The sequence below is a fragment of the Taudactylus pleione genome, unplaced genomic scaffold, assembly GCF_031769625.1.
Source record: "Taudactylus pleione unplaced genomic scaffold, aTauple2 ptg001529l, whole genome shotgun sequence".
In the NCBI taxonomy this organism is placed as follows: Eukaryota; Metazoa; Chordata; class Amphibia; order Anura; family Myobatrachidae; genus Taudactylus; species Taudactylus pleione.
In genome coordinates this window covers 348,620-363,739 of record NW_028285926.1, presented here as the reverse complement: position 1 = coordinate 363,739, position 15,120 = coordinate 348,620, and the positions used below count along the sequence as shown (strand labels likewise).

The window sequence follows — 15,120 nt, the reverse complement described above, 5'->3', positions numbered from 1 at the left end:
CTTGTGCTAGCCAAAACCCCCAGACACCCGCTGCGATCCCTAGCGCAGTGCCAGCGTCTCGGTGCCGGCGGGGTGTCAGAGTGGCAGCATGGGTGTCCGCTGGACAGCCCATGCTGACCACTCTGCAGTAAAAAACAACTGTTTTCTGGGCTGTCAACACAGCCCCTCTTGAAGTGACCCGACTCTGTGCCGAGCACCTACGAAACTGAGGTGCCTTGGCCTGGGGCGGGGTATAGGAGAGGTGCATCCTGGGAGCACAAATTTAACTATTGAGGCCCGGGTTGACATCACGAAGCCACGCATTGCATTGAGGGTGAGGAGGGAGGGTAGGCAAAAAGCGGCACAGTACAGACAGCCAGTTGCTGATGCCTGCTGCTGCCCTACGAGAACTTCTGTTCCTCTATTAACTCATCAAGGTGACGTTTTAAGCAGCTGCACCTGTAGCCTTCGTAAGATGCCTGTCCACTCGTAAATGTGTAAAACCATGACTAAGGCAGCTCAGCAGGAAGAAGCCCTGTTCCAGCCTCTGGCCCTGCCTGTTTCTTCAACTCAGGACGTATGTAATGGGTCTATTTATTACGCTTTGTTAGGAGATAAAGTGAACAGAGGTAAGGCACCAGCCAATCAGCACCTAACTACAATGTCACAGTCTGTGTTTGAAAAATGGCAGTTAGTAGCTGATTGGCTGCAACTTACCTCCGTTCACTTTATCTCCTAACAAAGCTTAGTAAATAGACCCCTCAGTCTCCTGTGTTTTTTTTTTATCCATGTGGGCGGCAATGTGTGCTTTCTTTTTCACTGTGGGGCGTCAATAGTTTTTTTGTGTGTGTGTATGTGTGTGTGGGGGCAATGTGTTTTTTTTTTCTTTGTGGGCGGCTATGGGACAGATTCAAATAGCCGCGGGGCTTACCTCATGGCTGCCACTCTGTCCTGAGCTATTCAATCACTGCCGCTACCCTGAGCGGTAAACTCCACTTAGTACAGATTTTTCCTTGCAGTCTCAGGAGCTGCGAGGAAAGATCCAAGTCAAGTGCAACCTTTGGGACTCACTGCATGTGGTAATTCCATTGCTACAGGCACTTAACCCAGCAGCTATGTGTAAATACACGTTAACCATGGGCTTACCCTGCATGGAAATTGGCAAGTAAATGAATAGCTCTGACGTTAAACCCCACGGGTAATTATTCTGCGCCCATGTGTGTGTTTGTTTTTCTCCTTTCTTTGTTTGATATTATTAATTATGGACATGGTAGGATTGATGGGGGCTCCAAAAATTCTACCACGAGGTGTGAGTAGACCTTGGCCTGGCCTGGTGAACTGCCATTGTCGGGCATAGTAGAGCCATGAACAATTGGAGAAACTACACCTGCCATAGGCGTGATGGTGTGACCCATGGTCTAAAGAGGCAGCAATTGGTATTGCAGCATGTATGGATGCTGAAAGTGAGAGTCTGAGTTCTTGCACATCTGGATGCACACAGGGAATGGACTTTGTAGTTGCATTTGCATTAAGTCGCAGACGGGCAGCCATCAATAGACACAACTATAGCAGCGGGGAGGGGGGATCCGTGTGATCACTCCCCCCCCCCCCTCACCCCGTAACACTTCTGGCTGCCCACTACCGCTGGCCGCTGTTTGCAGAATTTAATGTTTTAATGTTATTTTAGAGAAGAATAAAATGAAAGGAGATGCCACTTACTGTATATAAACATAAATCTTCCCTGTAAGGATATCTCTGCTAAGCTAAGCTAGTGACCGTGTTAGGATTCTACTCTAGTAACAACTTAAGGCCACAATAACACACTTGAAACTACTAAATTCCTTGATGGCAAAGGCAGAGTTAAGTATCAGGTTTACTCCAATAAACCACAGTCCATTGAGGAAAAAGCCAGTTGTGAGTCAGCATCAGATCTGCACAATAACTTTATGTAACACAATCCTAAACGTTCATCTCTAGCATTCCCATTCATAATTACTCCCAGCTCACTTGTGTGTTTGCGATTATACGTTTTGTTTTTTTAATATAGCACAGAGCTCCCCCTCCTTATCCTTGGGTTACGTCTGTATTTTGGGAATTACTAGTCAGTTAAGACAATTTAACACCCCCCAGTTTCTTCCTCCTTCCTCTTGACCCCCTCTTGTTATGAGGAGAACAGGCCAGGATTTTGCGTGTTAGAATATTGGCAGTATAAGAGAAGGGGGTCTCTCAGTCACGAAGAGCAGTCTGTGCACTCTGGAACTGATCACTGTTTATAGCACTCACTTCCCTTACTTTCAGCTCCTGTCACGCACTGCAAAGCTAAGCAGGACACAGGGGGCTTATTCTGGGGGACTGCAGGATGGCATTGTGTTGGTGTTTAGGAAGGAAGTTCTGACAACCAGTTAAATCAGTGATTATTTTCTTAAATTCACCTTTAAATTGCTGTAACTCTGTGATAATGCTGTTAACCCAGTTGTGACTGCCTAATCATCAAGGGTGTTGTGAGTCATAGCATACAGGCTGGATGCAAGGATTGAATTGGGGGAAAAAAGTTAAATATTTGTATGTATATATATATATATATATATATATATATATATATGCCAGATTAGCCTGGCACTCTGGATACAATAAGCAGCTGTAGGGTGCCTTCCTAAGTCAAAATGCAATATCCAAGGTTCTCACAAACAAGAACAAGGTGGCACTCCAATCATCGATGATGTCTTTATTGTCACAATGATGAATTGAATACAATACTTTTTCTACACTGTGATTTGGAATTCCGCCTTGTTCTTGTTTGTGAGAATATATATATATATATATATATGAAAGGCTGATGATGCCCGGCACTCTGTGGTAGCTCCAGTAGTGCTGCGGTGCCCTCTCAGGATGATCACATCCAATGCATAAGAGTACAGGAATGAGCGGCACTCAGCAGACTAAGTTATGTGGTGAAATAAAGGACTTTTATTTCACCACATAACTTAGTCTGCTGAGTGCTGCTCATTCCTGTACTCATATATATATATATATATATATATATATATATACCTGTATATGTAACTGGGATTATATATAAAATATATAACAATAAAAATAAAAACGTCAGACAAAGATTAATCATGACTCAGGCGTGTCACAGATAACACAAAAGAGCAATATACTGAATTATTTTTTTTGTCCCATTTATATTTAGAAATAAATAAAAGTATTTATTAAATAAGAATCAAAGAGCTCTAGCACATGACATAAAAATACAGATTTAGCCTAAACCAGTGATTAAAAAAGATGCATGATGTATGAAAGAATGGGTTAATGTGCATATTTAAAACCATATGCACATTAAAGGGCCTGTTTATCAAATAATATTTGCGGGATATCCCCCGAAAACCCCCTCCATTTGCTGCAACAGAAGCAGCCCAATAGGTTTCTATGGGGGCTGCTAGGCTGTTAAATTGATCAAACTTCTGCATGTGAAGCATTCCGGAGCTTGGCCTCTGCAGCTATCACCATCTTCAGATGGCATATGCCACAGCAGCCTATGGGCTACTTACCGCAGACATTACCCGTACAGGTAGGAATCCTCCCTGGCAATGCCCACCACACATGCGCAGTCAGCAGATCGGGTATTAGCAGTAATGATGTGGGGTCATGAATGAGAAGTGAAGTGATCACTAATGTGACCACTTCTCTAGCACATTGCAGGGACTGGCTCTTCTGAGCCCTTGTCCCTGGATGTGAATTTTAATACATTAGGAAGAATCTTATTTTTGTATTGCTGTGAATAGCAGCAATAAAAATTACACTTAACAGAAAATAAAACCCAATAATTGCTGTTTATCCTATTAAATCTGTAATGGTAATGGACCAATCACTACTTTAAAATTGAAATTAAATGTGATGTAGGAATGTTTACCAGTCAACACAGGGCTGAAACCAGGGGTGGGAAAGCTGTGCTGCTGCCCAGGGTGCAGGGCCAAGAGGGTGGCACCATTGCTCGCCCGTGGCACCAGTATTTGGCTTGCAGGGTGCTTGGAATGCCAGAGTTCTCCGGGTGCGCTGCTCCTTCCTGGTCCCTGTCCCGCCCACTCAACACCCTGCTACGGCCCTGGAAACAAATGCAGGTAAATACCAAATACCAGGTTTTTTAACATGTAAAAAGTCTGACAGACAGAAGATTTAACAGAACACACAGTATAACAGAGGTTTGCTGAGGTGAAATGAACCACACTGCGAAATACAGAATATTCTGTGTGCCAGTGCAGAGGTGCTGAACCAGAGCAGAACACAAGACACATTTGTTTGTATTTTATTTCTTTAACTTACTTCTGCTTAAGTTTTGAGGTTACACTAGACTTTGCTGGTGAATAACTACCCAGAACTAAAGACCATGATGTATGCCATGATGCTCCCCTACTGACGCACAATCACGATGTACTAATGATTGTAAACATGCATGCAGCCACCTCTCTGGTTCTTGGTAGCCAGTATTTTATGTTTTATTGTGTTTGCTCCCAATTGTAGAGATGTACTGCTGCTGGCACCACTGTATATAACTAAATACTAATGGACAAATAAATGTTGCTATGGAACTTAAACTGTTTGGATATGTCAGTTTGAACCCCCTGGTATCAGGTGAAGAAATTGGCCAAGTAGGATAATTCATAATCTGGAAATTTGCGGTCAATCAGAAAGTGTAGTCCAATCACCATAAGTGACAATAAAATCCGAAGAGTAATATATATAACACGAAGAGTAATATAACACCCTGATGGATTCAGAACTGGTGCTCCACCACCTAGGCTCTGTAATGCACTTACTAGATTATAAAAGCATGCAAGCATTTAATGGGTTGCTTTGCTTTCAATTTCTTTTCAAAGGAAGCAGGAAATACAACCACACTGGAAGCGCAAATGTTTCTTTCCCCGTTACTCCTACGAAGCTTCAGCACAACTTTATACAGTCATGTGCATAAATATTGGGACATTGACAGAATTTTCATATTTTGGCCTTTGGACCTCATTCAGAGCCGCTCGTAAGCGGCAGTACGCTCTTTCCGAGCGATGTTCGCCCATCTGCGCATGCGTACGGTTTTTAATACGCATGCGCGAACCAGTCAGTGCGGCCGAAAATCATTTGTTCGCTAGATAGCAAGTGCCTGCTATTTTGAGTGACAGGATGAGGCGTATGTGGGTGGTAACAGGGGAAGGTGCTTGAAAACGGGGAGTGGAGATCAGAACGCAGGCGTGCTTAAAGGTCAAAGCGGGCGTTTTATGGGTGTGCATAATTAATAATAGTCAGAACTGCTCGCAATATAGTGGTAGGAAACACCAACCCCAAGAATAGCGAGCAGTTCATACGCTGTTCGATGTACTCGATTAATCTAATAAATAGCGGACATGACGTATGATGCGAGCGGCCAGGGGGCGTTTTTTTCAAAATTTCAACCGCTAGTTTTGCTCGCTCGTTCAGACTTATAGGCGTGAACAGACCGCAAAGAGCGAACGGTTCATTTGAATAGCCACCCCTTTTTTTGGAACGAGCGAGCGCAAATAGCGAGCGGCTCTGAATGAGGTCCTTTATTCACCACCACAATGGCTTTGAAATGAAACAAACAAAATGTGCTTTAACTGCAGACTTTCAGATTTAATTCGAGGGTAATTACATCCAAATTAGGTGAACGGTGTAGGAATTACAACGGTTTCTATATGTGCCTCCCACTTTTTAAGGGGCCAAAAGTAATGGGACTATCAATTCAAAAGCTATTTCACGGACAGGTGAGGGCTATTCCCTCATTATTTCATTATCAATTAAGCAGGTAAAAGGTCTGGAGTTGATTCTAGGTGTGACATTTGCATTTGGAATCAGTTGCTGTCGACTCTCAATATGAGATCCAAAGAGCTGTCACTATCAGTGAAGCAAGCCATCATTAGGCTGAAAAATCAAAACAAACCCATCAGAGAGATAGCAAAAACATTAGGTGTGGCCAAATCAACTGTTTGGAACATTCTTAAAAAGAAAGAACGCACCAGAGAGCTCAGCAACACCAAAAGACCCGGAAGACCACGGAAAACAACTGTGTTGGATGACAGAAGAATTATTTCCCTGGTGACGAAAAACCCCTTCACAACAGTTGGCCAAATCAACAACACTCTCCAGGAGGTAGGTGTATATGTGTCAAAGTCAACAATCAAGAGAAGACTTCACAAGAGTGAATACAGAGGGTTCACCACAAGATGTAAACCATTGGTGAGCCTCAAAAATGGGAAGACCAGATTAGAGTTTGCCAAACAACATCTAAAAAAGCCATTACAGTTCTGGAACAACATCCTATGGACAGATGAGACAAAGATCAACTTGTAGCAGAGTGACGGGAAGAGAAGAGTATGGAGAAGGAAAGGAACTGCTCATAATCCAAAACATACCACCTCATCAGTGAAGCATGGTGGTGGTAGTGTCATGGCGTGGGCATGTATGGCTGCCAATGGAACTAGTTCCCTTGTATTTATTGATGATGTGACTGCTGACAAAAGCAGCAGAATGAATTCTGAAGTGTTTCGGGCAATATTATATGCTCATATTCAGTCAAATGCTTCAGAACTCATTGGACAGTGCTTCACAGTGCAGATGGACAATGACCCGAAGCATACTGCAAAAGCAACCAAAGAGTTTTTTAAGGCTAAAAAGTGGAATGTTATGCAATGGCCAAGTCAATCCCCTGACCTGAATCCAATTGAGCATGCATTTCACTTGATGAAGACAAAACTGAAGTGAAAATGCCCCAAGAACAAGCAGGAACTGAAGACATTTGCAGTAGAGGCCTGGCAGAGCATCACCAGGGATGAAACCCAGCGTCTGGTGATGTCTATGCGTTCCAGACTTCAGGCTGTAATTGCCTGTAAAGGATTTGCAACAAAGTATTCAAAAGTGAAAGTTAGATTTAGGATTGTTTAGTTTGTCCCATTACTTTTGGCCCCTTAAAAAGTGGGAGGCACATATAGAAACCGTTGTAATTTCTACACCGTTCACCTGATTTGGATGTAATTACCCTCAAATTAAATCTGAAAGTCTGCAGTTAAAGCACATCTTGTTTGTTTCATTTCAAAGCCATTGTGGTGGTGAATAGAGGTCAAAATATGAAAATTCTGTCAATGTCCCAATATTTATGCACCTGACTGTATGTTCTTTCCTGCAGATCTGGCAACATGAGATCTGGCGTCCATATTGGCCTACTTTGACTCCAGCTTGTGGGAGAAGACGTATGGCCGAAATGGCGTTAGCTTGTATTCATGGGGCTAACTAGAATGCCTGAAATATCACACATATCATTACAGATCCTTTAGGCGAGAGGCTTCATCATCAGCAGTTGTACAAAACACAATTTTCAATTGAAAATGGCACAGATGTACTGTTGTTGGCAAGGACAAATGCTATTGTATTACATAGTCAGAGAAAGTAACTGGTAAAGCACATCTTAGGTAGGATGAGTGCCACGAGACATCCAATGGGCCACGGATCTAGATTGAGCGTGAGCGTGCCACAATGAGAGCGTGAGAAAGTATCATGTTGATCCAAATTGCTGGCATTTGTTTTAATAAACCATTTGTTTATTTCAACAGTTCCGGAGTGCAGTGTGTGAAATAAATATAAATATTAACAATGTATTACGTGAGGGAGTCAAAAATTATCTTCACTTTGGCTGTAGAATTTATTTTAATCAACTTTCAGAAAAGACAAATACATTATTTTTCAACATAATCTCACCGCTTTTCAATACACTTTGTCCATCAGTCAACAAGCTTTCATATTCCCTCATGTTTTAGGCTGAGATGCAAGCCACCAATGCACCGATGTCTTCACCTCTTTATCAGACGTGAATCTTCTTTCAGAGGACCAAACATGTGATAGTCTGATGGAGCAAGATCATGACTACACGCTCAATGTTCTCATCAGTCGTGGACGGGCGTCCGACTCCTTCTTTATGGCTGACACTTGTGTAACCTTCTTTGAACTTCTCTATCCATTCATGCACACTACTTCACAACAAAACACTTTCTCCATACTGTACACAAAGTCTTTGAAAAATATCGGCACCAGACACACCCTGTACGCTGCTCTTCTTTCGTGCAAATCACAAGTGGGGCAGCCATTTTTTCTTTCACTGCAGTCACAAATGGACCGATGTAACACGTTCAAACCTGTACAGCAGTGACTGGGGAGACAGCGACCTACAGTAGTGCGGAAAGTGTTGATAAGACAGAAATTTTAATATAACTGGTGTACGGTTAATTTGTGACTCTCGTGTATATATATATATATATATATATATATTGTAACATAGGGTTTTGAAATGAGGACTCCAGACAGGCAGTAACTTGGTAAAGCAGTGTCCTTTTAATGGTAGCAGACACTGCACCTTAGCATACGTGAGCATAGGCCTGGACACACACAGGCGCATAACAGAAAATAAGCAAACAACATAAAAGTAAATGTCTCAGCACTCATTGTGCTAATGTATGTGGACCATCCAGGTCCTGGCACCCTAATGTTAACCACCACCCCCAGCCTATCGCCTGGCCAGTTTGTCCGGCATCAAGAACAAGGAGCATCAGGTGTGTGTGAGAGTTTTAAACCCTTCCTGTGCTCCAGTGACTATTCCAGCTGGGTCTGTGTAAATGTAAAAACATGAAATTCCACACCTCCACTGCTAATGCAGAACGCACAGGTTTCACTCCAGCCTCCCTTGGAGGGAGCTGATTCCACCAATTCAGGTGAGAGACAACCCCTCTCACCACATTATATATATATATATATATATATATATATATCTGCTTTGGACAAACTTTGTGGTCTCTGTGTCTTGACAAAGGGTCCGCTGAGGCCCGAAACATCAACCAAATGGACTTGTGGCAATATGTGAGCTATTAAAAAGAGTTTTTTCACTTTTCTATGTTAAGAAGACTGGTGAGTGCTCTCTTTTTCCTACAATATATATACGGTATATATATATATATATATATATATATATATATATATATATATATATATATATATGGCATAAAGCTTGGCACTCCTCCTCAGTCAGTGATTTCGGGTGCCCTCCGCAAGTAACAAAAAACTGTAGTGTAGAAAGTGGTAGCAGCGGCACTCCTTAGTAATAAATCAATAAACAGATGAAGTTCTAAACTTCTTTACTTCAACGTTTCAATCTTTTGGATTTTCGTCAGGAAGATAACAAGCAAACATAAACACACTTACCTAAATAACATACAGAGTCCACCCCGAGTGCGATCGTCTTCGTCCATCTGAGAGGGCGTCTGACGTCATCGCGCAGCACCACGCAGCCCACGTGACGTCCAGAGCTCCGCTCACTATGGCAACCCAGAGAAACAAAATTATTAAGTGAAGAACCTTCACCAAATTATATACAAAAGGATCTATCAAAACAGTATTTTCGATGTGGGTGACATATCCAGACAATGTAAAATTAGTATAGATGTATATATCAAGCAGAATAAATATATATCTATAAAATCGCTATTACAATATAGTTGGTGTCTCTAAAACAAAGTGGAGAGACCTTAAAGATGAAGTAGCAAAAATATTAAATAACATAAGATTAGTCAAAGCAGGCTAACGATACTGTCTCATTGAGACCATGGGGCTGCAGAGTATTAAGGCGGTAAATCCAATAGGCATGCGCCCGGCGTCTATTCTCCGGCAGTGACCGGGACACAGCATGTTTTTCCACCCGCGGGACACTGCGTCCCGCGGGTGAGAATGGCACCCGCAGGCTGTAAGGGCAGGGCGCTTTTTGCCCTCCTCCTGGAGGGCAGGGTGCTTTTTGCCCTCCAGAAGGAGGGCAAGGCGCCCCGTTAAAACAGCCTAGCGGTAACGCTATGGCTTGTTGGGTAGTCCCGTGTACACTTTCTTCCATTATTACATGAAATACCACCATGTTGATGTAAATGTTCATCCTTTTATTTCCCAAAATTGTATTTGGCCTACTGATACTACAATACACTCACTAAACTGCTCTCTGCTATCAAGCATGGAATGTTCTAATGTATTGAAAGTGGCTAAATGCATACACCCTGTACACCTTTCTTCAGAAGCTATATGTACTGTATAAATAGCAGAATACCTGAACAAATATTTAGTGATTAGTCAGTACACCTGTGTATATCCTTGGTACAGCAAGTACGATTCTTGCTCCTCCTTTTTTAACCTAATACCTTGCAGTGTTATCACCATAGCAGCAACCGTACAAGCATGAGCCTATTTTTCTATTCAAGCTCATGATGGGGGGTGAAGCGAATGAACGTGTTCAGCCCTCGGTACTCATGTAGAAAATTATTGCTCGATTTCTCCACTTCTCCTGTCCTCTTCTGGGAGGTTTGTTTTTGTTCTGTAATCACACCTTACTCCAGCCCATTATGGTAATTCTTGGTGCAGCTGTGAGTATAGCCTGGCATCGGGAATGTGTACTGGAGTACAAATAATATTCTTTCAATATTTTGGCAGCCGGCGATCGAAAGTTGCAATTATTATTGTATAGGTCTGTACCCATGTATCGGCCCTGTGGTCAAGACTTCCGATTGGGAGTTAAGTTGATCCAAACATTGCAACTAATGAGTAATCGCTTAACTCCTAAGTGACCGGCTCCTGCTCTGGCCAATATGGGTTCCTGACTATAGATAGTTAAGTTTGACAATGTTTAGGTAGACACCAGATGTTGGACATTCAATAGATCGACAGGGACAAAAGGTTGACACGCTAAAGGTCGACACTAAAATGATCGACACGTGCTTTTGTTTATTTTTTGTTAGTTAGGCACCAGGAGGGAGGGTTAGGCACCTTCTCCGACAGTTAGAATTAGGCACCAGGAGGGAGGGTTGGGGTTATGCTGCCCATTCACTAGGCGATTTTTTTTACAGGCAATTGCACGATAACAACGTCGTCGCGATGCGCACACCCACTGGCCGTTTCCAACATCTTTCATCGGGCAACCATGCTGGTCAACCTGACGATAACGTCAGGTTCAGCATGTTGCCAGATGATTGATGAGCCTGCACTGAACAACTGCTCATTCAGTGCAGGCACATCACAGACTGACAAACCACTGCACGATTACAATGTCGTAATCGTGCAGTCTTTTTTTTTTTTTTTTTTTTATGGTCTGCTAGTGGATGGGCAGCACTAGAAAATAGTCAGCTTTTTGACCCGGTCAACCTTCTTCCATGTTGATTTGGTGTGTCGACCTTTTGTCCCTGTCGACCTATTGCCTGTTTAACATTTGGTATCTATCTAGACATTGTCGACCGTTTAACTGTCTATCTTTTATACCACACCCGGCCTATATACCTCCATGGTAGTTGTGCACCCCTAAAGGAATCTGATAATTATATTTAATGTAAGTACAAACATCCCCCTTATTGCTCCAAGGTTTCATTTTGTTTTTGAAAATGTTCTAAATGTTGCAAGCTCTTAAGTTCTCTTCAAGTCAAATCAGTTTGTTCAAGAACAGATATTAAGATTAAGCTATAAACTAATAAATAGGCTTGGTGTACAAATTTTGGTTCACTAATGTTCATATCTATGCCACAAATTTGTATAATCATTTTTTTACCCATGACATGCCATAAAAGTTTCGTTCTGCAGATTTGGTTGCTCCCAATATTTGGTTCAGGCTATATTGTTTTCAATAGAAGTCATTACAAAAAAAAAAAAAAAAAGTTCCTAATTTTCTCACAGGTATGCGCTGCTCATTGTGGACAGCGCCACTGCGTTATACAGAACCGATTATTCTGGCAGAGGAGAACTCTCTGCACGACAGATGCACTTGGCTCGTTTCCTGAGGATGTTGCTGCGACTTGCAGATGAGGTATGAAGAGTCCACTTGTGCCTTGAGCTAGTTGGAAATTGTAAATATACAAGATTAGTAGTTTGTACACATTCACAAAAATTGTGTACTGTAACTTATTAGTTCAAAAAGAGTAATTCAAAGCGCCCAATAGGTGGCCTGGGCCCTATGTGAATTAGGATATTACTTTTGCTGTTAAGGTCTGCTCTGTCTGGCTGCACTCAGATGAGACATCTTGGAGTACGTGGCAGCAAGGAACTGCACTTAATTGACTAGCCTACACAATCTGCGGTTCTGGAGTGCCAATTTTTAGTGGGTTTCTGATCACAGATCAGTTCCTCGTTGAGCAAAGCAGGCACAGACAGGGTATCTGATGTATGTTCAATTGCCCTCTGAGTAAATGCAGAGGATCAGTGAGGTTGTGAGAAACTGCTTAATGAGGAAGTCAATGGTACTGTAGGATGACAAATTAGTGGGGATGGTTAATGAATGGTTTCAGGGACTTTTGAAGAAGCATTGGGATTGATGGTTATTGAGGAAAGTGGGTTTAGTGACTGAGGATTGTGGGGCTTATAAGGATAAAGTGGTTGATGACTCTGTGGTTGAAATGGGTTATTTATGATTATAATGAGTAGATTATGGAGGCCGAGTGGATGAAGGGAGCATCTAAGAAATGTCTGGTGATATCAAGCTGTCTGCTTTCATTACACTGGCTCTGAATAATTACATAAGATTAGTGTACGAGGAAAGCGGTACAGCGCTGTATAATGGTTTGTGTACTGTGTGTGTATAATAGATAGATATATATAGATATATAGATATATATATATCACACACGTGTGTGTCTGTGTATATATGTGTGTATTGTTTTGACTGAAAAACATGTTGGTTGTGTAGGTTTGGGAGAAATTGTATTGAAGATGTTAATATAGACAACTAGTTGCTGATCACAGGAGTTAAGGGGGAGGCTTGAGTAAGGAATAAATTGGTACAGGAGAGATTGGTGTTATGGGTGGAGCCAAAGTGGCAAATTGTACAGGATTCTGTGAGTGCAAATTTATTCTCTTTGGCATCACTGTGGATTTATCAGAGACTGTGCCCACCTACAGTTTATCTGTTTGAACTGTGGCAATTCGTATTGCTGCATAGGGACTTGGATCATTCCTTCATTCACCATACGTCAGCCTTGCCCCTTGCTCACATCTGTGAGAACGGCCAGGAATCTAAGAGTGGTCCTGTACAATCTCCCACCTTGGCTTCGCCCACAATTCCTACTCTCCCGCACCCATTCGTCCTTTTCTCCCACTAACCTACCGGTGTATGTTGAGAGCGGGTTGTACTATAAATGTTAGCAATTCAAAACTGCATGAAAGGTACACTTTAAGTAGACTTATGAACATATTGTACTATCCGTGTTAAAAATGTCTTGTTCTGCATAACTAACATTAATTATATATGTCTCTTGTGAATTTACATTCTGTATTTGATATTACACCACTATTTATTTTCTTTAAAGTTTGGAGTAGCTGTTGTAATTACCAACCAGGTGGTAGCACAAGTGGATGGAGCCGCCATGTTTGCAGCTGATCCTAAAAAACCAATTGGAGGAAATATCATCGCTCATGCTTCGACTACAAGGTAAGGGATATTAACATGGTCAACAGTTATCAGTGGTTATTGGGGCTTATTGAGAGATGTGCACTAACCCGAAGGTTAACATAAATCTCCGATTGTTCCCTTCTGCGCCGGCATAAGACCTGTACTGAGCATGTGGTGACGGCCTTAGTTTCCCAAACATGAGTCACTTAGCCGATGCTGCGTCCAGAACATTAATGCATCCAGGAGGCGTGAGGCCTCTTGCTGCATTACCATAATGGTGCTATCGCAGGTGCTACCATAGTCCCCATTGTACCGGGGAATTGCAGTGCCAAAAGTCATATGGGAAGAGATTCAATGTCCTATAGATGCGCCCAAGTTCATTGTGGCTGATCGCACCTCAAACGTGTGCGCCACGATACGCTAGAGATTGTCCCTGATCGCAAGAGTACTTCTCCCATTCATACCTATGGAGACTCAAATGCGTGTCTACGATCGCGGGAGTCCGTCTCATGCCACGCATGGCGCGATTCGCTATGCTACAGACAAGGATGTAGCTGGGCATATCTGTACTTTATATAATAAAATATTTTTACTCTTGTTTGGGTGGAAGCCCTGGCCAAATGTTGTTTACTGCATGCTTCCTGCTAGCCATTTGAACTGTTGACTTCAGGGCGCTAAGTTAGAGGCATGTTAGTAAATGGAGCTGTTGACAATTTGTGTTGTCTACCTGTTTTCAGAGGCTAGTAATGCTTGGCTGAATACTGGTAGTGCTAGATTTGTGTGAGTTCGCCGGTGAAGAGGTACATGCAGTTTTAAAATTCAACTAACTCTTAAGATTCCCTCTATTAATATGAATCTTTCCTGCAGGTTGTACCTAAGGAAGGGTAGGGGAGAAACCCGTATCTGCAAGATCTACGACTCTCCTTGCCTGCCTGAGGCTGAGGCCATGTTTGCAATTAACGCTGATGGTGTAGGAGATGCCAAGGATTGACATTTGCACAATCCCTACTTTCATATCCAGCAAGCTCTTGTCCAATTTCTATGACGAGCAGCCAGCGCCAGAAAAGAGGAAGAGTTATGTAATCAGGATTTTTAGAGCTATAGAACACCTGCCTTTACAGTGGCTTTAAAAATATATATTGTGTCCGTCAAACAGTACAACTAAGATTTTGCACAATTTTTGCACCAAGCTTGGATTAACTCTCCAATGCATTTTCTAGCTGTCCTCATTCCTCATCTGCATTACCAGGTTTCTGGAATACTCTGTCATATACACAACTGTCAAGAACATTGTATTTTACTTTGGTGGCAAAGGTTAAACTAACTTATTCCTGCCTATCTAAGACTGAAATGCAGTGCCATTATACCCTTATAGTTTCTGGGAAAGAACAAAAACCCCATTATAGATCACATAGAAAAAGGTAACCACAAGTAAATATCAACCATCAGAAAATAAATCTCAAATGCTCCACTTCAAGCTTTGTAATATAGAAGTGTGTGTGTGTGTGTGTGTGTGTGTGTGTGTGTGTGTGTGTGTGTGTGTGTGTGTGTGTGTGTGTGTGTGTGTGTGTGTGTGTGTGTGTGTGTGTGTGTGTGTGTGTGTGTGTGTGTGTGTGTGTGTGTGTGTGTGTGTGTGTGTGTGTGTGTGTGTGTGTGTGTATATACACACATGTATTATA

At 42.2% G+C, this 15,120-nt stretch overlaps 1 protein-coding gene across 1 annotated transcript; it reads left to right on the top strand.

The window, feature by feature from the left end:
- Positions 1–11,737: 11,737 nt before the first annotated feature.
- Positions 11,738–14,833, top strand: LOC148442425 (DNA repair protein RAD51 homolog A-like). Its single transcript, XM_088463961.1, has 3 exons — positions 11,738–11,863; positions 13,359–13,480; positions 14,309–14,833. Exons 1-3 carry the CDS (start codon positions 11,816–11,818, stop codon positions 14,430–14,432), a joined length of 294 nt encoding a protein of 97 aa, XP_088320087.1. The 5' UTR covers positions 11,738–11,815; the 3' UTR covers positions 14,433–14,833.
- The last annotated feature ends 287 nt before the right edge of the window (positions 14,834–15,120 follow it).

Coding starts and splice junctions, on each gene's coding strand:
- LOC148442425 (XM_088463961.1), top strand. CDS start 11,816: ATGCACTTGGCTCGTTTCCTGAGGATGTTGCTGCGACTTGCAGATGAG. Junction 11,864..13,358: donor TGCTGCGACTTGCAGATGAG/GTATGAAGAGTC, acceptor TTTTCTTTAAAG/TTTGGAGTAGCTGTTGTAAT. Junction 13,481..14,308: donor GCTCATGCTTCGACTACAAG/GTAAGGGATATT, acceptor TCTTTCCTGCAG/GTTGTACCTAAGGAAGGGTA.